This window comes from Triturus cristatus, chromosome 3_1, assembly GCF_964204655.1.
Source record: "Triturus cristatus chromosome 3_1, aTriCri1.1, whole genome shotgun sequence".
Taxonomy (NCBI): domain Eukaryota; kingdom Metazoa; phylum Chordata; class Amphibia; order Caudata; family Salamandridae; genus Triturus; species Triturus cristatus.
The window spans coordinates 490071759-490099473 of record NC_140583.1 but is presented as its reverse complement, the minus strand read 5'-3'; the positions used below and the strand labels follow the sequence as shown (position 1 = coordinate 490099473).

General features: G+C 46.2%; 1 protein-coding gene across 17 annotated transcripts in view; it reads left to right on the top strand.

The window, feature by feature from the left end:
- Positions 1-27715, top strand: part of PPIP5K1 (diphosphoinositol pentakisphosphate kinase 1) — a 1768598-nt gene that overhangs the window by 1217882 nt on the left and 523001 nt on the right. For all 17 annotated transcript variants that reach the window (XM_085644342.1, XM_085644333.1, XM_085644343.1 and 14 more), the window contains 2 exons: positions 17357-17498; positions 21639-21862. In XM_085644342.1, coding sequence (XP_085500468.1) covers positions 17357-17498; positions 21639-21862 — 366 coding nt within the window. The remainder of the gene's footprint in view (positions 1-17356; positions 17499-21638; positions 21863-27715) is intronic.

The window sequence follows — 27715 nt, the reverse complement described above, 5'->3', positions numbered from 1 at the left end:
TTATTCAGCCATTAATGAGCGCCCTCCCCTTTTATGACTGCCTTATAGGCTTCCCACAGAATCTTTGCTGAGGCTACCAAGTTTTTGTTTTGGTCTAAATAGTTTTTTGTCAACCGGGCTAGGCCGTTTCGCGTCTGGGGTACTTTCAAACACCATGGCTACAACACTAGTTTTCGTCGGGTACCACAAGTTTCATCCTGATCAATTGCCCACAGCGGGTAATGGTCAGAAAGTCCCCTTGCCAAGTGGTGTACTTCCCTGAATCGGGGAATTCAATCTGCATGTGTGAACATAAAATCTATTAGAGAGTGACTATTGTGTGCCCCTGAATAGTAGGTGAATTGCTGTTTAAGTGCATTCTGTGAGCGCCAGACATCTGCAAACCACATTGCTGACAGGGAGTCCGAAAGTGCAGAGGGATGTCGGGCTGTGGCCTAGCAGTGAAGCGACCTTGAGAGTCATTTGGCGTCTTGTTAAAGTCGCCACCGATGAGAAGCTCCCCTTCCGACAATCTAAGGAGGAATGCATTCAACTCGGAAATAGCTACAGCCAGGTTCGCTCCAGAATTTTTAGAAATCGTTTTTTAACCAACACCCCTACCCCTCTCAATCCTGAGGTAAACCCGAAGTGCACCTCTAACTTATACCCCCATCTATCTAAAGCCCTGCAAGAGTTACCCACCAGGTGCGTCTCCTGTAATAGGGCCACGTCCGGCATATGTCGCTTTAGGAATTGTAGTACCAGTCCTCTTTTGAACTTGTCCCCTAGCTCATTGACATTCCAAACTAAACATCCGAGGCTGGGGAGAATTAAATGTGTCCGCATGTCCCTCCCCTTTGATTTGACTTACGTTTTCTATTACTTTGATATAATTTTGGGAATCCCAGCGTAAGGGGGGATTTCTCTTCCTTGGTCCGCCCGCCCCTTGATCGCAGTATAGGAGGTGACTTTTTCCTTCATTTCCCTCCCAGACCCTATTTGCCCCTTCGGGTTGCCTAGTTATGTACCTAAAATCATACCTACAAAATTAACTACCCATAAACCCTGATACCTTGTCCCCCCTCCCTGCAACTTGGGTTTAAAATTACCTGTGTCCCCAACTCTGCAGAGTGCCTGTCGTCCCTTCCCATCCTTATCTGTGGAAACAGTGGCTTAGCGTCCCTCCCCACCTTTTCCCTCCCTTCTCCCAGCGGTCTTATATGCTAGTCATTGTGTACCTAATTGTCAGCGCAGTTCTCAGCTTCAGTGCAGCAGCCCAAGCGCACAGGTGAGATAGTTCCTCTCCCCGAGTCAGAAAGTGCCCCTTTTTGCATGGTTGCCCCCCACTTTTTGCCTGATGTTGATGATCTTTGACTAAGTGTGCCCTGTGTTCCTGCCAACCAGGTTCCCGGGGCCTATGTGCTTTCCCTAAATCTATACTGTTGCACACCCAAATTGGCAACTCTCTTGCGACATGTAAGTCCCTTGTAAAAGGTACCATAGGTACCAAGGGCACTGTGACCAGGGAAGGCCTCTGAGGGCTGTAGCACTTATTGTGCCACCCTTAGAGGCCCTGTACCTTTATATATATATATATATATATATATATATATACACACACACACACACACACACACACACACACACACATACACATACACATACACACATACACACACATACACACACATATACACACACACACACACACACACACACACACACACACACCCCCCCCCCATTGCAGGATGAGTGTTTTGGTGAAGAGTTAACATGGCACACATCCCTGTGTGCCATGCCTACAACCCACTGCCTAAGGCATTGCTCAGCCACCCATCTAGCTGGGTGCACTATGCCACTGGTGAGGGTACAGGTGCATGAGCCCTGTACCACTACAGTGTCTAAGTCCATTCTTAGATATTGTCAGTGCAGTAATGCCATAAAGAGTATATGGTCTGGGAGTTTGTCATTACGAACTCCACAGCTCGATAATGGCTTTACTGAAAACTGGGAAGTTTGATATCAAACGTCTCAGCACATTAAACCCACACCGATGTCAGTGTGGGATTTAATGAAAAATGCACTCAGAGGGCATCTTAGAGATGCCCCCTGAAAAACAACCTTAATCTAGTGTCCTGGCTGAGTGGCTGCTCTCCAGCTGCCACCACCAGACATGTTTCTGGACCCCTGGGTCGAGAGCCTGACACTTTTGAGGTTCTGAAATAAAGCACATACTGGGTCGAGGTACCAAGCCTCCCCCCCCAGGAGGGGCAAGGTCCACGAAGGGGAAGCTTCAAAGGCTTGCCCCGTTTGTAAGCTGACCCAGCCCTTTGCTACTACCAGCAACTGCCCCCTACCAGTTTTGACCCCCACTTTGGGGCGGGAGAGTCAGCAGGAAAACCAAGATAGAAGGAGAGGTGTTCCCATCTTTGCCAACCCCACCTCTCAGGTGGGGGAGGCAAGCCGAAACACAACTCTGTCCTCGCCATCTTGAAGATGGGGGACCCAGCCAACCAGAGTAAGGCTTATACCATCCTCCTACTGGCATAATAGGGGGTGTACCCACCCCAAGGAAGGGACTCATTGGTCCCAACCTTTACTTACCTGAAACGCCCCTAAATTTAGTATTTAGGGGCAATCCTGAACCTTGCCTCCTCGGACAAGAAGATACAAGAAGAAGAAGGACTGAAGAGCTGTGTTGAAAGAAGAAGAGGAGGACAACATCTGACTTGGTCCCAGCCCTAATGGCCTGTCCCAACCTCGTCCTGCTCCAGAGAAATCCTGGTGTGTCCTGCAGCCAGGATCCCCTCCAGAACCCAGAGGACCTGCCTTGGCTTTCCGAACCAGACTTTGTCTCCCGTGAGCACAGGATTGGCTCACCAACAGAATATGGCGCTGGCCAAATCCACCACTGTGCACCAGACGCCCATGGTCCGTGTTCCAGTGTCCCAAAACCACGAGGAGGTCGCCCCAGCGATCCTGACCTGGGATCTGATTATCCCTGACCTGCCTCGAGTCTCCCGATGACGCCTGCAGCCCCTTTCTGGAGCATTCTCCCAACCGCGACCGGAGCCGGTAAGAAGAATCCGACCAAAAGACACCCCTGTACGCGATGCCCCAGGGCCTAGGGTGGCCCAACCGATGTTGTCCCGGCATCTCACGACATCCCAACTTACCTCTCCAACTTGGGGTCGCCTCCAGAAGATCTTCATGCCCGATCCTGCAGTGTTTGTTCAAGCCGGAGAAAGTACCAGGGCTCCCGATGCCAAAACGGCATCCTGCACCCCGCTGCCCTAGTTCCGCTGTGGGTGTACATTGGGTGCTAATTTGAACCCCACTTTGCCCTGAGCTTAAGTCCAGGAGCTTTGCTCCCTCAACCTTGTGGCCTGCTCGTGAGTAGCCATCAACCAGAGGCCCCCTATGCCCAGTTGGAAAACATTATGTATCAGAACTCTGCACCCGGCCGCCCTAGTGGCGCTGAGGGTGCTTTGAGAGTGCATCCTTGACCCTGGGGGAATCCTTGTTCTAACCCCAGAAAATCACCCCTCAAGACCGTTTATTTACCTGAAAAACGATAACCCTGTATTTCCATAAAGGATTCCATTGACTGTTTTTCTCTGAAAAACTTCTAAGTGTGGAGGGTGTTTTGTATGGGACCTAAGAAACTGAGTTTTGAGAAAAACTATTTTACTCAAATTTTATCTAGGAAATGTCCCAGTTTTATATCTAGGCATATCACACTGAGTAAGAAAAGTAATCTGAAAAGTAATCATACAGTACCTTCAAAGTAATTGAAAGGTAATCTCAACGGTTTCTAAATAATTTACCTACTTGTATACAAAACAAGTAAATATAACTGCATTCAACTGTATTGTTTTTGCAAAGTATTCTTCCACTTACCTGTGCCAGGCCTGGCTTGGTTCTAGAAATAAAATGCAACTAAATAATATTTTTATTCAAACAAATTGGCCTGAGTTCAGTCTTTGAGTGTGTGACCTCATTTCTTGCCTGAGTGTGTACAATAAATGCTTAACACTACCCGCTGATAAAGCCTTACTGCTCGCCCACACTACCACAAATAGAGAGTAAGGTATTTTCAACTTTAGCCTCTGCCTACCTTTGGGGATCCACTGGACTCTGTGCACACTATACCTTACTTTGGTATATTATATACAGAGTCAGCTTTCTACATGGCCTATATGGTAAATGGATCTGTCATCGGCAGAGTAGTCTTCACAAGGAGTACCTCCGTAGCTGAGCAGTTACTCACCCTTCCTTCCAGCTGACTATATTATACATGTTGGGGTAAGATTGAGTGGAAAAATATATCCTCAGGACAATGTCCCAACATGCCACTCCACTCTCACATACTAAGTTCAGTTCACCTTTGCATTCTGGTGGAAGAGATCCAAGCGCTCCTAATAAAGGGTGCCCTAGAACCCGTACACGAACGCGGGGCAGGGTTATACACCCTTTATTCCTTATCTCCATTTTAATTGCAGTAACAATTAAAGCATACCCCAACGAACAGAGACTGATGGCATTACAACAGCAACTAACCATTCCATCATTGTTCAAACTGTATTGAAACTGCTGGCAATGATGGCTTCATACATATTGATTGTACCACATGCCAGGTTACATACGCGCCTCTTATAAGAGTGCCTCTCACAGCTGTGGGCACAAGTGGAAGGGCATTAGGAGGATCTAGTGTTGATAAATGCTAGGTCCCAGCACTCTCTGCTTTGGTGGAGCTGATTCAACCCATTGCTTGGCAGACTCTTTCTGTACTCCCTTCCATAGGTGGGCATCTCCCATCATGAGTCTCTCGTGGGATGGGATGGGTAGCACACCTTCGGGGAATGACTGTTCAAGGCACCAGGACCCCTCAACACCCGGGCCACCACATAAACTACCTACCACCAGGCTAGCCCTCAAGGCATTTCTAACACTTATGCAAGGGAAAACAGTACTAATAAAGGCAACATGACAGCCATGTTTTGCATCCAGAAGCAAGGAGGCACTCACTCTCACATGCTTTTTGAACAAGCTCAGGAAACTTGGCATGGGGCGACCCACAACAGCATCTATCTACTGGCAGAACTTTTTCCGGGAATGGAGAACAACTTTGCAGACCTGCTCAGCAGGATCAATCAACAAGTTCATGAATGTGAACTCCACCCATAATTTCTTCAGCGGCTGTGGACTCCCAGAAAAGACCTGTTCCCCTCCACCAAAAATGCAAAATGCCAGGTCTTCATCTCACGGTACCCGCATTCACAGTCCATGGCATTTTACTATGGATGAACTAGTCCAGGATATTTGCCTTTGCATTTCCACCTCTCCCCTCATCTCATATAAGGTGAGGAAAATGAGACAGGTGTGCATTGCCCTCATCCTAGTGGCTCCAACCTGGGCAAGACAGCCCTGCTAGTCAATGTTCCTGGAGATATCATTTAGTCTCCACGAGAAGCTCCCTTTGAACATAAACCTTCTTACTCTGCATCAGGGTCAACTCAGACACCCTGATCTCAAGCAGCTGAACCTTGTGATTTAAACACCTGAGTTCCTATTTTTCTGTGCAGGTGGTTGTTTCTTACCTCCTACACCTTTCAAAGCAAGCCTTGCTTACACTTTCATGTGCTTACACTTAACTACAGTAGCATCTTACTTTACGAACAGATAGCATTCATCTCTTTTTAAGGTCCCCGTAATTAATTCCTTCATGGACGTCTAAAGATAGTCATACTTCCAAATATACCTCCTCCACCTGAACATGACATATGAGCCCTCCCTTTGAGCACCTACAATCATATGACCCACAGTTCTTGTCTTGGCAGGTGGCTTTACTAGTTGCGATTATCTCCATGACATGCATTAGCGAGCTCCAAGCTCTTACAGCACAGGTACCATTCATTGAAGTTCACAAAGATTGGATAGTTTTTTGTACCAACCAAACATTTGGGTTTAAGGTTGTCTCACCTTTGCACCTGAACCAAACTACTGAGCTCCCCTTCCTCTTCTCACAACCGTAGCTGAAAGGACCCTTCACACTCTGAATGGTAAGAGGGCGTTCATGTTTTAAATTGATAGACTTAGCCTCTCACAAAGTCCAATCAGCTTTTTGTAGCTGTCGCCAAACCCACAGGGAAAAGTTGGTATTGCCAGGCGGATAGTTAAGAGCATTCCTTCGGCTATGCTAAGACCAAGCACACACTCCTGCCCCCTAAAGCCCATTCTACAAGCAAAAAGGGTGCTACATTAGTCTCTTTGGGTAACATTCCTCTTACGGATACCTGCAATGATGTTACTGGTTCAACACTACCCACCTTACCAGGCTTTACTGTATCAACCAATCAATCAGGTGTTTGTTGAGCGCAACTACTCACCCGTAAGGGTCTCAAGGTGCTGGGGGGGTGGGAGGTTCCAGTCCATCAAGGAGGGGGTCTGTCAAAGAGCCAGGTTTTGAGGTTTCTCGCGAAGATGGGGAGCGAAGTTGTCTGTCTGAGGTTGAGTGGAAGGGCGTTCCAGGCTCTGGCCGCGAGGAAGGAGAAGGAGCGGCCTCCCGATCTGGTCTTTTTGGTGCAGGGGACCACGGCATAGGAGCGCTGGGCTGATCGTAGGGTGCTTTGGAGTGCGTGGAATTTGAGTCGGCTGTTCAGGTATGCTGGTCCGGTGTCGTGAAGGACCTTGTGTGCGTGGGAGAGAATCTTGAAGGTGATTCTAGCCTCGATGGGGAGTCAGTGGAGTGTGCACAGGTGCTGGGAGATGTGGCAGCGTCTTGGCAGGTTGAGGACCAGTCTTGCGGCAGCGTTCTTGATGTTGTAGCTTGTGGTGAGGTTTTTGTTTATTCCGGCATAGAGTGCGTTGCCGTAGTCGAGTCTGCTGGTGACGAGGGCGTAAGTGACGGTCTTTCTGTGCTCGAGGGGGATCCATTTGAAGGTCTTTCGTTAGAGGTGGAGGGTGTGGAAGCAGGAGGATGCAACGGAGTTGATCTGGCGGTCCATTTTGAGCTCAGAGTCCAGGATGATTCCAAGGTTGCGTGTGTTGTCTGTGGGGGTGGGTGGGCTTCCGGGGGCGGGGGGCCACCAGGTGTCGTTCCAGGCGTCGGGGTTTGGGCCCATGATGAATACTTCTGTTTTGTGTTGCGTTGTAGGCAGCTGCTTTTCATACATTTGGCGAAGGCTTCCATGCCTTCTTGAAAGTTGTGTCTGGCGGTGTTGGGTTCGTTGGATAAGGAGAGGATAAATTGGGTGTTGTCTGCGTATGGCACAATGTTGTGTCCGTAGGTTCTGACAATGGTGGCGAGCGGAGCCATGTAGACGTTGAAGAGCGTGGAGCTGAGGGAGGACCCCTGGATGACTCAGGTGGTTGGTGTAGGGTCCGAGAAGAAAGGGGGGAGTCTGACCCGCTGCTTTCTGCCAGAGAGGAAGGAGTGGATCCAGTCGAGGGCATTGTCCTAGATCTCTGCATCGTGGAGTCTGCGTATTAGGTTGCCGTGAGAAACTGTGTTGAACGCCACTGAGAGGTCGAGGAGGATGAGGGCTACTGTTTCTCCTCTGTCCAGTAGGGAGCGTATGTCATCTGTTGCTGCGAGGAGGGCGGTTTCTGTGCTGTGTTTTTTTCTGAAGCCGGATTGGGAGTCGAGGATGTTGTGCTCTTCGATGAAGGTGGCGAGCTGGCTTTGGATGGCTTTCTCAATGACTTTCGCTGGGAATGGGAGCAGGGAGATGGGTCTGTAGTTCTTGAGGTCGGTGGGGTCCGCCGAGGGCTTCTTCAGGAGGGGGTTGATCACGGCATGTTTCCAGTCGTCGGGGAATGAGACGTTCGTCAGGGAGCGGTTGATGGTGTGGCGGAGCATGGGTGCAATGGTGTCTGCGGCTCTGTTGAAGATGTGGTGGGGGCAGGGGTCCATGGGGGCGTCTGACCCCCAAGGACCCCTACCCCCTCTCACAAAGTCCAATCAGCTTTTTGTATCTGTCGCCAAACCCACAGGGAAAAGTTGGTATTGCCAAGTGGATATTTAAGAGCATCCATTCCTGTTATGCTAAGACCAAGCACACACTCCTGTGCCCCCTAGAGCCAATTCTACAAACAAAAAAGGGGCTACATTAGTCTATTTGAGTAACATTCCTCTTACAGATACCTGCAATGCTGTTACTTGTTCAACACTACCCACCTTACCAGGCCTTACTGTATGGACGTTCTAGCATGTTGGCCAAGCTGTTCTAAAAATTATTTTACAAACATCTGTATCATCTGCACACTAACCACCGCTCTGGGAAGGTCCGCTTTATAGTCTATGCAAAGCATGTGTATTTAGAGCCTCACATGCACATGCTATCCTGTAATCATCTGTTCGTAAAGTGTAGTGCTGTAGATTCCTCTGTGCCCACCCTCCTCCCAGGAATCAAGCTATGATAACAGTTTTCTGTATCATCCGTTGCTTATTTTACTATGCATAGCACACTTCGGGCCTGGTTTAGAGTTTTTTCGGAGAGGGTACTCTGTCACAAAGACAATGAAGTACCCTCTCTGCCAAACAACTCCATCTCCGCTGCTGACATACACCTCTGACGACCTGATAGAGTAAGAGCCTTCATGGATTGGGTCATTTGACCACCCACCTAAGTTAGAGTAAAACCTGGTGGTAAGAGGCAGTGAAAACTTGTAAATTACCCCCATGCCATGGGGGAAATCTCCCATGGCGAGAGGCGTTATTGTTGTTTTCATTTTCAAAAAGAAAATCCTGGTTTGGAATTTTGTGCTTGAAAATAAATAAATAACATTGAAGGCTTGCCATACAGCTTTGTCATGTTGATGGAGCCGTCCGTCAAGCTTCAAATGCATTGACAGGAACCGCTGTCACATCGGTTTATGCCAACCCAAGAAATGTCCACTGGTCTGATGGACATCTCTAAGTTTGGCGGGCGGAGCATACTCCTTCCTCCACCCTCTAAATGAGGGCCTAAGTCTTCAACACTGCACTCCATTTACATTACTCGCCCACTGTGTGGAAAACAATCAGAGGTGGGGCCAGAGTGATCGTGCATTGTGGACCAAGGATGGAGTCACAACAGGTCTTGTGACTCAGACTTTTTCACAGAAAAACAAGTCGCAAATGGCCAGGCCCAACACTAGATTGCAGAGATATGCAGAGCATGTGAATCTGCTGCACTACACACTCCGGACAGATGGTGTGTTACACTGAATATATATATAGATATCTCCAAACAGAAACTGGGACAGGGTTTGCATGTGGGGTGTACCTTTCTTCTCCGAATAGTGCAAAAGAAGGCCGGCCACTCCAAGATTACAGCGGTTGCAAATTCATTTATTCCAATCAATCAACAACGCTCAGGGCCATGACGTATTTTGACCTAACCTGGTCTTGATCACATGATTGCATTTGTCATAGGTTACCTTCTGTAAATCGTAAACACAGTAGAAAGACACCACGTGAAGTACCTGTCATTTTGTCACCATGAGGTTTGCTAACTCAGTGTCTCTCCCCGCCACCACATTGCCTCATATGAAGCAAGCCTCGCCTTCTGTTTGAAGAAGTCTCCACAGTACCTCAGACCGAGGCAATGGGTACACCAAAAGATGTCAGGAATCTCAGAAGCAGAGTAGGACTGTCACCACACTCCTACCACACAGAACAGGTTTAGGCAAGTGGCTCCGAGTTATCCTAAGGGGCCCAATATTACGGCCAAATAGGTCATAGGGGCAATAAGGACTCGTAAGTGATATTCGATATTTGTTTGTTTCTCATCTTTCTAAGTGTTATTTGCACATTATAGGGGGGCTTATTTTCCATGGGATTGAAACCATAACAAGTATATTAGGGTTTCATCTCTCCGTTCCTAAAGACTTGCCATTGACTTTTGCTGGGATGCCAGGGCATGAAACATGTTGACCTATTGGCGGAGTCATGGGTCCAACACTATTCCCTTTTGTTTCACCATTATGATTTAATTTTGGCACCATCATATTCTGGGAATAAAATATTGAATAGCAATTGCCTGTAGCATATGCATATTTTAACTGCTATATCACCCAATCTACCACCACCTTCTTAATCCTTAACAAGGAGCATCATCCTTTGCCGTGGCAAATCCTAAGCAGGGTGAAGGAAAAGACCTCCACAAAAAAGCTCCCATGCTGGGCCCGCTAGATATTGCAGTGCCCACTCAGTGAGGAGCAGAGCTGTTGTGGAAGCTTGCAACTCCAGTGGGTGAGGGCTGTTGCATCATTTGAAGGATACCCTTATGATCAATAATAATTTTGATTCCACTGCCTTGAGTTGAGACTTGGTGGTCTTGCGGAATGGCACACCCACTTGAATTTTTGCATTACACCGAAATATACACCATTGTTACCCTACCATAACTCCCGACATCTTTGATGAACAAGACACCTTTAGTGCTGAGGAAGGTGAGAACACTGGGCATTCTGGAATCCTGTTGTGTCAGCCAAAGCCAAGCCCAGAGGCGATCAATTCCAGTACCTCCGACCCTGAGGAAGAAGAGGAGATTCCACAAGCTTCTGGGACCAGCGGCCTGCGATTGAGGACTTCTGCCAGGGTTGTAAGTACACTCAGCTCCGACACCCACTCCAAGCCACCCCATGTTGAGGCAGAGCATCTCTCCCGAGAGAGTTAGGTGTTTAGCCCTGAGCACAAAACACCATAGCTTCCAGAGCCTGGGATCCCAAGAAGGACCCTTCAAAGTGTGTGGACCCCTTACAGGCATCAGGCCTCAACTCCACTGACAAGCCTTAACTCCATTTGAAGCTGTAGGTCCCATCAACCCCGATACCTAAGCCCCCCTTGACTCCAAAACCTTTGATGCTGCCGAGAACACCATTGAGGACCGTTTATGAAGATTCAAAGCAACCCATCTCCAGACGATACACGAGGAGCTCGAGTCAGAAGTGCCTCTAACCATCCCCTTTCCAGGAAGATTACGGCAAAATTACCCCAGCCGAAATCCACAGAGACTCTGCCTTGGATGAGGAGACACTGCATCGGAGGCCCCATGACAAAGAAACATAGAGACAGGGGCCACAGCCCTCCCCTTATACTCCACCACCATGCCATGCTCTACCTACAGTGCCCCCATCTAGGGAATCCCCACAATCCTATTATAACTTCCTTTTGACCCTTATGAATCAGCGCTTGGGCCCACAGATGACCCTTAGGACGGCTATGATGTTGATCCCCGAGGTGACCAAGACCTAGACTGTTAGCCCATTAAGGTCTCTCCCCCAGATGTTATCTTCGCCTCCCATGAGGTCATCCAACAGGCAACCACCTTTCACAAGATGGACTTGTACGTCCTCCATGTGGAAAATGGTTGCCTCGTCGAGATGCTGTCCAAGTTGGAGCTAATAGTGGAATTTCTGACATTGCCGAAGGGCATGCTCAAGTGTGCCTCCGAAACATTAAAAGACCCTGTTAAGGACAGCGTAGTGACACCCCGCTTATAGAAAAGACGCAAACCCTCCCCCAGTGACACCGTCAGGGAGCATGTCCCACCTGACTGTCTGGTTGTACATACTGCCCACAAACTGGCATCTAATCAAGCCACAGGTGACGGCCCACTGCATGACCAGGAGAGCAAGAAGCTGTATGCAGCCGGCAAGCCGGTGGCCATTGGGGCTGTTACCTATTGGTGAATAGCCAACTCAGTGTGGCTCCTACCCCACTATGATAGAGCTCAGTGGGAGGAAATGCAGGAATGGGTTAAGCATCTCCCTGAGGAGATAGTATCAAAGGGCAAGACCATTTCCAATTTAGCCATCTGTTGCACCTTCAATGTCATGGACACAGCCACCCTAGGTGTCAACACCAGCATTCTCCGCAAACGCCATGCTTAGCTCCATGTCTCTGGATTTAAGGTGGTGGTTTAAAAGCATCTCCCCAACCAGCCATTTGATGGGGAACACCTATTTGGCCTCAGATTGATGAGATCCTGGAGAAGCTAAAGAAGGACAACAACATTGCCAAATTAATGACTGCCCTTCAAACTCCAGCTTTCAGAGAGTACTTACCGAGGCAGCAGCCTTGAGAAGGGGCTAAGGCTACTTTGTCTGATCCCACCACCTCATACCAGAGACAGCTGCAGTCTTTCCACTAGCAAGCATGCTGGTGGTGCACCAGGGGTGCCTACAGAGGCAGCAACAACAGCTGTACCCTGCCTTTAGAGCTCGATAGGACTTCCATAGGGGTGACTTACACATAGCGCAGGTGTTGACGTGCCTTTGCCATTGGTTTAAATGGTAAAGTCAGGCTAGCAGTTTTTAACTGCTCTTCCAGTCGGAAGTGGCAGACTGCGGGACTCTTTTTACTTATGTCACCCCCAGGTTGGCACAACCACTGCTGCAATCCCTGGGGCGCCCCTCTAACTTACATGCCCTGGGTACCATATATGAGGGACTTACAGCTAAGTTAAGGTTGGCCAGTTAGGTGTGAGCCAATCTGACATACACGTTTTATGGTCAGTGTACTGTCACTGAGGTCTGTTTGATAGGCCTCAGTGCACAGAATCAAAAAACGACCAGCACCAATCAAAAAACTTGGGTCTTACCATACAAAAAGAGACATTTTCTTACACAATCTACTCCATACTTACTTTCACATGTTTTGTGGAACACAAACTAAGATGGAGTCAGTGCCCATGTGTATTGCCCCCCCTAAGGGTGGAGTGAGTCCCAGCGTATTCTGTGACTCAAAAGACATTTAGAGAGGAAATACAACTTGTCCAAGCCAAACACTAGATGGCAGCAGCACCCAGAACATGGGAATCTACAACACTATACATCTGATAGAGACTTCTAGCCAGAGATCCCTTATCCTAGAATATTCCCCAGACATCAGACTGGATCCCGAGATTTTCAAGCAGTTCTCCTGCGCACCCATAGGTGGTGTCGTTCAGCTTTGTGTCGTCAATGCTGGAAGTGATGTGACCAGTGCCTATATAGTCGCCACCCCAGCTCCCTGATGCCAGTTCTTTTTTTCTGTCAGTGCAGATCTGAGAGAGCTACCCGTTGCTACCCCTTGCCTTCAAACCTTGTGGTGCCTGTCACAGCCCACTTGATTTGTCTTTGGAGCATGCAACAGGACCACGACTCCACGACCTGCAATGACTGCCACACCAGCACCCTGAAGGTGCTGAAGGAGCGTTCCCTCCCCCCACCCCCGCAGCATTTGACAGCCCTGCTATGCTCACGATTCTGATCTGGCGGAAGGTCCCGGGACCGCTCTTGACTGCTCCTGATGATCTTCATCTTCTAGGATCTGGTGCTGGATCTGTAGCGGTGCTGCATGCAAGACCACATTTTCCCCGGCGCCTGCTCCAGTACTGACACTCTTGACGCTGCTAACACCCAAAGGTGGCGCAGTCCCCCATTGTCACACCCGACTCCGATTTGGACGCTGACTGGGACCATGCCCTCCAAGTTGGAGCCAGTGCCTTTTTCATTCGACAAGCCTAGTGAAGGTGTCAATTGAGCCTTATGATGACTCTTATTGATACCAGCATCCCCTAGATGACATACAGGACAACTGGCAGATGTGGTCTGGCCACTCCCCTATCATGGCTAAGCAGGAGGGTGCCCCATTCGCAGTGGTAGTGCGGAGGGTCACTGAGGTCTTATACTGTCAGTTGCCCTCCGTGGCAGTGAAGACGAACATCTTGACAGAGATGCTTCAACCAGGAGATGCCCCCTCTGAACCCTTCCTCCCATTTACTGAACCTCTTACCGATGTCCTACTCTGGGCCTGGTCTAAGCCCTGCACAGGGGCTCCTGTGCACAGGCCAATTGCCCAATGTCATCGCACTGCTCCTTGGGGCCCCAGTTTTCTCACCCAGCACCCCACGCCGGAGACCTTGATGGTCCAAGCTTCCACTTCCCATGTCAACCCTGACACATTCCCTACCACTCCACCTGATAGAGAATCCTAGGGCCTGTTTTTCTTCGGTAAGAAGATGTTCTCTTCCGTGGGGCTAGCACTTCGTTCGGTGAACAACACATGTCTCTTGGGCCGATACACCCATACCATCTGGGATTTGGTTGCACAAGTGCTCTCATGGTCTTTTAGGAGGCTGAGCCATGCTGTCACAGGCAATTGCAGATGACAAAGACGCAGCAAAGTTCACCATCAGATGTGGACTGGATACGACCGACTTAGTGTGCAGAGTGATTTCATCGTCAGCGGCCCTTAGGCGCCATGCCTGGCTTGAAGACCACTGGCTTTTCGGTGGATGACCATGCTTTACTCATGGACATGCCCTTTGATCGCTCTCACCTTTTTGGTGAGAAGTCTACTCCGCTTTAAGGATAGCAGAGCCAGGGCCAGGTCCTTGTGCCTGTCCATAGCCCCTCGTCAACCAAAGTCTGCCTTCTGCTCTTTTTGTGGCTACGGAAGGGGCTCCCAGCCACGTGAATTTCTGCCCAGCCACTAAGGCCAAGAGACTTCCCAGTCTTTTTGTGGCCGACGATGCCGTTCCCACAGACCTCAGGAGGCCACTAGCCAGAGGTCCACACAGTCTACAACTCCCCCGGATGCTGCAGCCTACGAACCCCTATAGTTTACCCTTATACTAACATGGGCATCCAGTGGGGGGCAGGATATACCATCACCTGCAACACTGGCAGTCGATAACATCAGATAAGCGGATTTTACAGATAGTCCAAAGGGGCTACTCCATCCTCTTTCTGGACATTCCTCCACCCATGCCACCCACTTACAGCCAGCTGATGGAGGACCATCTCATGCTCTGTCAGAAATTGGTGGCGAAGGGAGCTATTGAGGATGAAGGGATCATAAGTAGGTCGTGTTTGCTACTCCACCTACTTTCTGGTCGCCTAGAAGGACCTATCCTAGACCTGTCCCTTTTTAACTTCTTCCTGAAAAGGGAGAAGTTCAAGATGCTCACCCTAGCTCCGGTACTGTCTACTCTGGACCCTAGAGTCTGGATGGTGGCATTGGACTTCCAGGACACGTATTTCTACATCCCCATCCTGCCTGGCCACACATGTTATCTGCGGTTCACGGTAGGCCAAGAGCACTACAGTATGCAATGCTCCCTTTTGGTCTTACCAGTACCCAATTGGTGTTCAAAAAGTGATGGCGGTGGGTGCAGCACGTCTGGGGAGGTTGAAGTTTCTAGTCTTTCCCTACCTCAGCAACTGGCTGTTGAGGGCATCTCCCACCTCCTGACTACGGCGGACCTCCTGCACTCGCTGGGGTTCACTGTCAACGTGCAGAAGTTACACCTGACTCCTTCTTAGACTGCCTTTCATCTGAGCCATTCTGGAGACTGTGCAGTTTTGGACCTACCCTCCGGAGAGGCGAGCTCAGAATATTCAGGCGTGTTCAACCTACATATCAAACTTTATCCTGGGTTTTGGTGAGACTGTCTCTGAGGCTGTTGGGCCTCATAGCGTCCTGCATCCTGCTAGTTACATATGCCTGTTGGCATATATGGGCTCTGCAGTGGGGCCTGAGGTTCCAGTGGGTACAGTATCAGGAGACATCTCTCCAACATGGTCCATATGTTCGTCGGAACTGTAAAAGGCCTGCAGTGGTGGCTGACGAACAACAATTGGGTCTATGGCAGACCCCTCTCCCTTCCCAAACCAGAGCTGACTGTAGTGACAGATGGGTCACTCCTGGACTGGGGCAGCCATCTGAGAGAGGTGGAGGAGGAGTCTAAGCTCCACATCAGCCTGTTGGAACTTAAGGTTATCCGACTGGCATTGAAAGCCTTTCTTCCCTCCTTAAGGGGAAGGCTGGTGCAGGTGTTCATGGACAATACCACCGCCATGTGGTACTGCAACGAACAGGGCGGAGTGGGGTTGTGGATCCTTTTTCAAGAGACCCTGCAGTCTCTGGACATGGCTCGAACGTCAGGGCATTTCCCTGGTGGTTCAACACCTGGCGTGCTCTCCGTACACTAGGGTAGATGAACTCAGCCGACGATGCTTAGCAGTTCACAAGTGGCGTCTCCATCTAGAGATGGTGCAAGGTCTTTTTCAAGAATGGGCAGAGCCCAGATTGGAGAACGCAGTGTCAGCAGTGCTACGAGTTTCCAAGGTGGCCCTCATTCTGAGACGCATTTGGTCTCGAATGGAGCTCAGGCCTCCTGCACGCCTTTCCACTGATATAACTCCTGCCCAGAGTTCTCAAGATCAGGAACGGCCAGGCCCAAATCATTCTTGTGGCTCTGGATTGGGTACAGAGTCTATTATGCCGAGCAGGAGCATTGGTCCTCCAGTCAGGTTGCCTCTTCAGGAGGATGTTCTGAAGCAGCAGATGGGAGGGTTCTGCATCCAAACTTGCACATCCTTGTGTGCTCATTTCACCAGAGCCATGGCTGTTACCACTGCGTTAGTTTGCGGAGTTCCTGTCCTGGACATCTGACAGGCAGAAATGTGGGCATCTCTGCACACGTTTACCAAGCACTACTGCTTGGATAGTTAGGTCCGTCTTGACAGGCACTTTATTCGTTCAGTCCTGCAGGGCTTTGTTGTTGAAAACCTGTTTTGCCAACCCACCTCCGGGAGCTAAAGAATCTGTGGCTAGAAGTCTCTATCAGATGAACAAGTTACTTACCTTCAGTAACGTCTTATCTGGTAGAGACTCTATCTCACGTATTACATCAGCAGGACCAACCCCTTCCGCAAATATGAATAGCCTTATCTAACCCTCAAAAGGCCAAATAATTTCTGAAGCAGAATTGTTAGATCATGTTTGCCATAAATGAATAGACTAATTATATAATGCACCCAAGGGCATTACAGTTCTTAAAGTGGCAACGTTACAGTTTACACACAGAAAGCCTTTGAATATGAGGACTATGTCTTTCTTTTGTTATACTTTTGTTTAAATTGATATTTTAGATTGGTGTTCACACATGTATTTCACTAATGACTAGTTTATTTCTAATTGTCTCTGTCAAAAGACAGAAAATGGTACCTGTTGCTGACGTATTTTCTGTACAAATGCGCTGAGGTATTCTTGAGATTATACATTTAAAAAAATATCCATGTTGAAGAACCAATATTACTTCCAAGTACCTTTTTCTTTTTCCTCAGAAATAGTATGGGTACATTGAACACCTTTTGGTGAGCCACATCACTGTCTTTGAAACCCCCATTTCTGAAAAATGAGCACGCTATGGAGTCTTTTTTCAAAAACTGTAGAACGGGTGCGGCTGCATATGTCAACTCGTAGGTAAAATCATGGTAAAGTGAACTTGTAACCTTCCTTGTTACTGTCCTGCAGACAGAGGTAGCTGGTTCAGGCAGAGCTCAAACATTATATAAATATTTAAGAATAAGCACGCCCTGTCCTTTTCTTTCTGTATAGTTAACTCCAACAGGCAGCAGCTCCCTGCTCAACTCCATGCACTGCATCAAAAACCCCGTGAAGACATGCGACAGCGCGTTCTCGCTGATCAAGAGCCTCACCTTACAGATCCAGAAGAGGCTGGAAGACCCCAAGTCTGCAGGTAAGCAGTGCTTCTCGTGTGCGTGTGTATATTTATTTAGTCTGCACTTGTATGATATGCAGCGTATCGAAAATACAGCATAGTGTTTTTACATGGAAAGCCGATCGAATGACCACTTCTACAAACACCTGGTTAACGTAAAAATTGTAGATAAGTCCATGGAATATTAGTCTGAGCTATGTGTCGAAACAAGAGACAAATGTGGAAGGAACAGAAGAGAGGGGTGCTGGAAACGGCGTCGGAGAAGGTGTATTCAGGTTATATACATGGCAGCCCCACAGCGAGAGCAGAGTAACTGATGGCTGCATTTTGAAGCTGTGCCAAAGAAGGTGACTTTGAAATTGAAGGTAAACGAGTAGGTATGCTTGTCGCGTGTCATCAAATATTGAATTGTGAGAGCGGGTTTAATTCACCTCCTCAGACGCCATTGCTTACCGTGTGCATCCTCGTCCGCTATGGGCGTGGTGTGCCGATATCTCTCGCCTTGCGAGTCCGGATGTCTGCATGAGGCGTGCCGTCCGCCCTGCTTGGGCACGGGTGCTGAGTTGCTGAGGCATGGTTGTGGACATGTCTTCATGCGGATGTTTCTTGGCCCCAGATGCCAGCGGTCTTGGCTGATAAATTTATTTCCATTGGAATTAAAGGTTTCTTAGATCCTGAGCATACCTTTTTATATTTTACTCGTCCTTGCCTGAAATTACTTTGGGATCAAATTACTTTTTTATATCTATATGTATGTAAATTGTATTTCTATAGCATGAACCATAGTCGAAAGACAGTGGCATGCTGGACATGCTCAAAGCATAAAGACAGCTACTAAGAGGATATGGAGCTCGGATGCATATGGTTAATTAATTGGCCTGATTTAGAGTTTGCCCGTCTGGTTATTCCGTCACAAATATGATGGCTATCCCGTAGGATATAATGGACGCGTAATACGGTGGATGGGGTATCCATCATGTTTGTGACGGAGTAACCCGGTCCGCCAAACTCCAAGTCAGGCCCTCAGTGTTCTTTAAAGAGGTGCGCCTTCAACTCTCTCCTAAATTGAAGCAGCGTTGGGGCAATCCTGATGGATGTGTGGAGGCTGTCCGATCTCGCGTGCTTATATCTATCCACACCCCTTCATAAACCCAAAATGGAGATAGTTAATTTTCTGCTAATTTCTGGTTCCTCTTCCAGATCATTCCTCATACCACATTATAAAAGGAGGTAGTGCAGTTGGACAGCTGCTTTGCAGTATCGCTTCGCTAGCTTGCTGCCTACTGCAGAAGGCTCTCACGCTCTGCTTCTTCTTGGTACACCCTGCTGCTTCATGGTTATTAGATCTGCCTGCGTTCCTAAAGGCTTTTAGCTATCTGCAGATTTATTCCGTTTAAAAAGTTGAAGTTATTTTCTTCACACTGCTTACTTATTCCTTCTTTATTCCAATCTTCTCATTCTGAATTCATTGAAGGAATTTGAATGCAATAAGTCTTCATTGAGATAAGAGGTGTTAATCAACTAAGAAGACCAGATGTGGAAAAGCAAGATATTTGTAGCATAAAGTAAGAAGACCAGATGTGGAAAAGGAAGATATTTGTAGCATAAAGTAATGTAAACAGCAACTTTGTTCAGAATCTAAAAGTAAGGAAAGGAATAAGCAGGATTATAAAGTCATAGGGTGTGCTTATATATAAAAGTACTATCTTTAAGGCTGGTTGGTGTTCAAGTAATCCTCTAAGCCGTTAAAATGCTTTACTCCAGGTGGTCCGTGGTCCTTCACTGTTACCACGTTTAACAGTGTTTCTCTCAGCTCATGGGGCCTTTCCCATCTCATTATAACTCTTAGATGTAAAGCCTTGTAATGTCCTACAACACTAAATAAAACATTTAAAATAGAACTAAAATCTGAATTTTTACATTGAAATTATTACGAGGGAAATTGATTGAAATTCTGGCATTGGGTACAATCAGACAAGAAAAAAGGGAATAAGAAAATGTAAGAGAACAAGAGTAATTAAAACCTCTACTTTCTTCTCAACCGGGTATTCGCTTTTTATTTTTTAACCGATATCACTGGAAGATCTGGATGGGATTTTATAATCTATTGAATTGAGGTCACCATTGGACCCTTTGACTATAAGGATTTTCCATCTGGTTGTTGATGCTCTTTGAGCCCTCTTCTTTTGAAAGTTTCCATTGCTTCTCTATGTGCAACCATCGTGTTACCTCAGTGGATAAAGGCCATTATATTTCCTCTTCTGGAAAAAGTAGGAGCACGTTATTCTATTTTATACAACATCAGATTTCCGTGCATGTATTTGCTGCAAAACATATTGAGTGAGTGAGTCTCATCCCACCACCTTCATTTTCTTGAATCCATCTCTCTTTTGGATGCAGTTCAAGCTTACAGCGACTCATGCTACTCGAATATGTGAAAAAACATTCCGAAGATGTTGGTTATGTTCTCAGGCATCATAGTGAGACATAAAGGCTCCATCTGTGATCGCTGCCCATGGATAAACTTTGTTCACTTCAAGCAAAATTGTTTATTTCAAGCAAAATTCCAGACCCAACCACTAGATGGCACAATAATGCACCGCTTGTAAATGTAGACAAAGTTCACGGTGCAAATACACTATTTCCAAGACTCAATAACTTTTATACTGAGTGAAAGGTTTGCGCTATTTATCTGAACTGTGATCTCCGTTGACTTCACTAAGGAATTTAATTCTATCCCTCGACTTGTTTGATTCATCAGCACATATAATTGTTTGCCTCGCTGGAGCTAAGAGAGATGTACTTTGTGGATGTATGACTTACAATTGCTGCCACATGCTCCAGGCATACTCATTAAGGGCCACATGTATCAACATTTGTAATAGCGATTACCTAATTGCGATTTTCAGCTAATCGCAATTAGGTAATCGCTATTACAAATGTATGAGACTCCAAGAATTTCATATTGCGATTCGTAGGTGGTTGCAAATTGACCTACATCATTAATGTTAATGAGGTAGGTCGCAATTTGCTACCCCCTATGAATCGCTAAAATCATGGGGTTGGTGGCCCTCTGGGGTCAGCAAACCACCATGTCAGTGATTGCTTTTAAATAAAGCAATTTTTTTTAACATGCAGCCTGTTTTCCTTGTGGACCCCTTCCCATTTGGGAATGGGTTACCACCAACTTGAAGTTGGTGGTGAAATCGAATGTTTTGTGATCGCATTCACGGTCACAAAAAATTCATACATACCGTTACGATTCGGTAAACACTCCCCTTCCAAATACCAGATCGCCAAACCCATTCTGTGATTCAGTAACAGGTTACCAAATCACAAAATAGGGTTTGATACTTGTGAAAAGCATTTTTTGCCTTCTGATTCTGAGAATTGGCCCATTTGCGAACGCAAAAATGCTTAATACATGTGGCACTCATATTTTAATTCTACCATCTCCTAATGGAACTCCATTGGCTTCCCTTGCCAGCACTGTACCACCTTCAAAACCACGGCGCGCCCCACCACTTACCTTGTAGATGGGCTCAGCATCGTTGGTGGCTCGCTGCACCCTGTAGCCAGGATACCATCAGACTGCTGACAAAGGGTAGAAGTGTAAAAACAAGGCAGCAGGCCTTTTCCATATATGAACCGGGGGTCTGGATCATCATCCATGTATCAATCAATGATGCTGCTCCAATTGAGATAATAGTCGAAAGCTCACCTCTTTAAACAACATCACATCACAATGCATTAAGAGTCTACAACCCAGCAACCTCTCTTGTCACTCATTGACTTTCTCCTCTTATTTGACCCTGTACAGCACATGCTACCTTTTGGTTAGGTTTCTGCTGTAGTAATACTGTATTCGTACATACCAACATACATGCATCACCCAACACATGTTGTGAGAGTGGATAAAATGAATAGTCAAATTGTGAAGGAAAGCCTGAAGTTTATTATGGTCTGCAGCAGTGGATCCAATGTACTGAGGGTTAAGTCATTTATGTCTAGAGGGTTTATTGATAGTTAGGGTATACCGTTCATTGTACTGAACTTCCTCAATTTGGTGAGATGCATTTAACTTTTGTGCATTTTTCATTATTGTACTCAAACTTCACCGCAGTTTTGCTTTTGTCTCTCTTATACTTACTTGCTCAGACCTACAGCTATACCACAGTGAGACTCTAGAATTGATGTTGCAGCGCTGGACCAAACTGGAGCGAGATTTTCGCATGAAGAATGGACGTTATGACATTAGCAAGATTCCAGATATCTATGACTGCATTAAGTACGATGTTCAGCACAACAGCGCCTTGAAGCTGGAAGGCACTGAAGAACTCTTCAAGCTCTCTAAAGCGCTGGCAGACATGATAATCCCCCAGGTAATACTTGCAGCATCAAGTATGTTTGGCTCTATAAGGAGTTATAATTGCACACAGAACTGCAGAACATTCAGCAAGTCTTTCTTGTTTAATGATCATTACAGAGTATTTCAGTTTCCGACTGAAAGGAAAGGGTTGTTTTTGTGGTCTGTTTTCACTGTTGGTTTCCATGGTCCCTAGTTGACAGAATCTCCTGCAATTTGATTGTTTTAAATTTACTCGAAAACCAGTTGAAGACACTAAATGAATGTCATAAAACATGCATAGCAAGTCTTTCTTCTTCACTCTGAATTCTGACCATCTTTATGAAGTTAATGATGTGTCACTGCCAAGCATATTTGCAATTAGAAATATTTCACCTCTAGGTCAATATTGTTGTGCAGTTGTGTTTGTTATGTAATCATTTGCATGTTCTCATAAATCATCCAATAGGCGGTTGCAAAGCAAAATAAAACATTGAGCATTAGATCATTTATATACATCAGCTATGTATCTTTCTGTACTGACATATCTTCTCCTCTCAAGCTGCAACTTGATATTATCATGCAACCTTCCATTATTCAAGCCAGGAACTTAAACTACTAAATTCGTCAACTATCAGTCCACCTGATTGCTTCATAAATTCGCAGGCATACACCGCCATCTCTAATTCAGCTACAGATGCCACTTCCAATAAGTATATTCCTCTCCCCGTATCTCAAGTAATTAACGTTAGTGATACCACTGAGATTCTCAATCAATTAAAGGGGCTCTATTTTAATGCTTGGTCGATCCTGATGCATGCTTTGGAAATATGGAGCCTCTTGGATCAAGAGAAACCAGATATCTGTTTTATCACAGAATCTTGGCTCCATGAACATGCTTCCCCTGATGTGGCAACCACATTTCCTGCAGAATATCATCTAATTAGAATAGACAGAGAAACCAAAAAAGAAGGTGGGATGCGATAGCCACCAGGGAGGGATAAGGCATCACCACTTTGGACACCTCAACCACAGAAAAGTCTAAAATGTAAATTTTTTAAAATCAACACTAAATCAAAAGGAACCTGGAGAGGTGCCTTAGTGTATAGGCCTACACACCAGAAAACTAATTTTATAAACCACTTACTGGAGACTATTGCCCGCATGTACTAGCTTCAGAATTGTTTTTTCTAATTGGTGATTAATTATCATGCAGAGCTGTTAACTGACCCAGACACTAGTCAACTGGTGACAAATTTGAACACACTGGGACTAGCCCAGATGGTGGTGGGTCCCACGCATCAGGCTGGGCATACTCTTGACCTTTTGTTTACCAAGTCAACCAAGGTTGAAGTTGAATCCCCCCTTCCCCCTGCTTTGGTCGGATCTTAATCTGCTAAAATTCTCTCTACCATTTGACACTAAAAAATCCTTTCCAAACACTGAATTCATATGGAGAAGGCCATGGCGTAAAGTTACACTAGCTACTTTTTCAGCTCTCTTTGATTCTCCACAATTAGTGAACATTGAAAACATTGATGATGCTGTAATGGCCGTTGAGGACGCAATCTCATCGGCCAGGAACACAGTAGCACCTTTGTCAAGGGTGAAGGTCAGGTCTAGAGACTCACCCTGGTTCACAGAAGCTTTGAAAGCCATGAAAATGTTTAATAGGAACGCCCGAGCGTAGATGGAGAAAAACTAAGACCATAGAAGATCGTCAAAAATACAAGCAGATTCATCGAAGCTACTTAGATAGCATTAGACACATCAAAAAGCTGTATTTCATTGACAGGATCAATAAAGCCGCTGACTCCAATAAGGAACTTTATAAAAAACTAAAGGAGTTTGCAACTCCCGCCTCTGCCTAGAACACCAATATACCATCGCAAGAATGGGTTGATACGCTGTCAACATATTTTGATGAAAAGATCAAATCTATCCATAGATCCTTTCCAGTCTACGATCCAAAAATCAATCCTGATAAAAATACAGCCTCTAATCTGGATCCCATTACCCCCCTCTTACAAGAATTCACTATGTTTACCTTAGATGAAGTCTCAATCGCTCTGGCAAAGATCAAATCAGGTTCTCCAGTTGATCCCTTCTCACTTTGCTTCTTTCCAACTATTGCCCCTGTGCTTATAGGTAAGATTACTGAACTATTCAATATGTCACTAGCCCAAGCAAAGATCCCAGTTGGATGGAAAGCAGCATAGGTCAGGCCCAGCCTGAAAAAAACATCTGCTGATTTAAAGGAACCCAGCAACTATCGGTCTATCTCGTTGCTCCCATTTTTCGGAAAGGTACTCTAATCCTTGATAAATAAACAGCTTACCATCCATTTGGAGAGTCATGGACTCCTTGATCCATCACAGTCTGGGTTCAGGGCATCACACAGTACAGAAACATCTTTGGTGGAGGTGGTGGACAATATTAGACTTGGCTTAGATAACGGGCAGGCAGCCATGCTCGTCCTGTTGGATTTGTCGGCCGCTTTTGACACCATTACCCATGGCATATTAGAACAGCGGCTATGGGAGGTGGGTGTCAGGGGCAAGGCTCTCGACTGGTTCAGAAATTATCAAATGGACCGAACAACCACAGTACGAGTTGGCACCCGGGCCTCGTGCAGTCGGTCGATAAGCATAGGAGTCCCTCAGGGTTCTATCCTAAGTCCTATGTTTTTTAATCTGTATGTGACACCTCTGGCCAGGGTAATCAGGTCCTACGGTTTTGAAGTGGTGTCATACGCTGATGACATGCAGCTACTGATTACCCTTGGCACTGACCCCTTTGACACAAAGGTTCGTTTTAAAGACTGCATGACCCATATTGATCATTGGATGTGTACTAATCACTTACAGCTTAAACGGGAGTCAGGCGGAGGTCATCCTTTTTGGTAAGGCAGATGAACACTGGCCCAGAAATTGGGCCCGTGTCCATCGCCCAAATCTGTGGTACGAAATCTTGGAGTTATCATTGACAATCAGCTGGCTATGAAAAGCTATATTAGTCACATAATTGGCATTTGTTATGGCATTTTGCGTAAATTACGCAACATTTGTCAATGGATTCCTATTGAATCCAGGAAACCGTTGGTCCAGGGACGTATCATGAGCCGTAGTGACTATGGTAATGCCCTGTTAGCCTCCATAAATGAGGAGCACTGCTCCAGGCTTCAAGTCTTGCAGAACACAGTGGCTAGACTAGTGTTAAACCTTCCTGCAAGAGCTCCATCAGTGCATAGTTTGACGATCCTCCATTGGCTCCCGATAAAAAAGCGTTGTCGCTTTAAAATCCTTTGTCTTGTTCATAGGAGTATGTATGGAACCAAGCCAAGTTACTTGGCTAAGAAACTTGGTTGGTATCAACCAAGAAGGACGCTTAGATCCAGTTCTAAATGTCTTATTGCCCCTCGTAGAATCAGCACTGCTAGAAGCGGGGGTCGATCTTTCTCCTTTCTCGCACCTGCTTTTGGGAACAAACAGCCATCTCCTCTCCTTTTCATCACAGACCACAAGCTTTTTCGAAAAAATCTAAAAACCTTGCTATTCGACCAACCATAATTTCTGCTACTCCGGCTGTCAGACTCCACGGAGTTTCCGCTAGCGCCATGAGACCCTATGCTGATATGTGCGCTTAATAAGTTCCTCTGACTTGACTTGACTCCCCCTTCTCCCACTTCACAAGGCTATTTCTAGGCATAAGTGCCTGCTGAAAGGAAATTACATTAACAATTTGTGCACTTTTGTTCTGTATTAAAAGTTACATATGAAGTAAGAGTGCTTACTAGGTAGAATACGTAGTGAATTATGCTGTTTGTCAGGGGAGTTTAAGAACCCCAGGTATTTTTTGACTCTATTTATATAAAGAGCAGTCAGTGCTTGCTGCCGGTGCAGGTAGTCGATTTGAAACACAGACATGGCTTTGACACAGTAAGCACACAAAGTTAGTAATCTAACATAGTCTTCATTTCCAGTCTCAGAGACAAGTTCTTCACCTCCTCATACCTCCAAGTCGAAGGAAGTCCTTTGAGTACCTAGAGAGAAGGTTAATGCTTATTTTGAAGACCAGCCTCTTCCAGACCCCTCTTTCCAGAGCGGTTCTGGAGCTTCACTTGTGTTTTCTTTTGTTAAAGCTCTACTAGAAATGATGCTGGCTGCCTGGTAAAAGCTACTTTCAGGTAAGATGGTCCGCAGGTAGATTGGTCAGTGTTATAGGCTTGTGCTATCTGATCTAAAATTGTTGTCCGCTCATCTTTCTCTAGAGAATTTGGTGGTTCAAGCATCTTCAGCAAAACTAAACCCTAATGTTTGCCCTACAGGACAACTGAACTGTGAGTCAGAAATAGTTGGCCTCATAGGTGCAACATTTTTGCTTCGACAAGTCTGATTCTATGTACTGCTAGTGCCACTTGCCTCCCAGGATGGTACATTCACCCCCTGTGGAAAATGACATGCTGCTGGGATTTACCTCCCAATAGATATGAAAGGTCAGTTTTCCAAGGTAGATTTCCTACATGCCTCAAGACAGACTCTGGAGTGTGGCTTGGATACTACCAGCATTCTGTGCTTGCAGCTTTGACACTACACTGGCAGCTCTGGATATGCTTTGGTGTATTTTCTATAGACATCCTTCCTGCACTAATAATGGATATACCTTTTGATGGGAAAAGACTGTTTGGTGAAAGCTTTTTGAAGAATTTCACAACAGTTGCGGCGTGGCACTCTCACTGGGTCTGGCCCTCCTTAGTCAAGCAGTTCCATGTGGAGTATCAACACTTTAGCAGCTTTTTTTGAGGCCAGGCTTCCTGCCAACATCATCCCTCCCATCTGGTTTAGACCACACAACAATTCTTTTGCTACAACAGCATCAGCTCCAGTATCATTTTTTCTGCTGATGATGTAGCCTCAGAGCTGTTTTGATTTGCCATCCCTCCAGCATCAGCTTCTGGTTGGGGATAGTGTTACTCACTTACTGGCCAAGTGTGAGTCCATCACAACAGATCTATGGGATCCTAGCTGATCCTCAAGGGTTATGCTCCCATATTTCTATCCTCTCCCTGGAAATGTTTCCTTCCACTTGGGTGCTCTTCCCGATGGGAATTGCTTCCATGCTCCAAAAGCTGAGGGAACGTGGCTTTAAACAGATTCAGCAGCTAGACATGCCATAGACATTTTGGGGAATGCAAGCAAACAAGATGAGAATGACAAATGAATCATGTTCCCTTGTATAAAGTACTTTTTCTGAAGCTTCAGAATGCCTGTAGTTGAGATATATGCACTGATTTTGATTTTCCTCGATTCTCAATATAGTGTACACAATTTCTGCTGACAAATTTATCTCACTATCATACTTTTGCTTGTCACAGTTTATATGATTTATATTTCAGCATCTTCGTTGAAAAAGATTGCCCACAAGCAAGAGTTGCTTCTCTCCCTTAAATAAAGCCTTAATTGATTTCTTTTAAGCCCTTATCAGATTTTTTGACTTCCCACATCTCTGCTGAGAACTTTCTGGAACAGTAGAACCCAGATTTTTCAATGCCCTCTCACTGTGTAGAGGTACACAGTTTTTGTGTGTGTAACAGAATAGGACTTTATGCCATACACACTTGATTTTATCATTGCTTGTGGGGAAAAATGATTGGAGGTGGATTATTTTTGTGGATATGGGTGACTATTACCTGCTCGATGTGCCCTGGAGTACATCTCAGAAGATACTACGAGGTGAATTTCACTGGATTCTGGGGGACAATCTAGCGTTGGATTGTAGATATGCATTTCATAATGAATATTTTTGATGGGTAGACTCTTCTACATGAAACAGCTAGATTTGTGCTGGAGTACAAGCAGATTACTACAGACCAGTGCAATTTTAGGTTCTG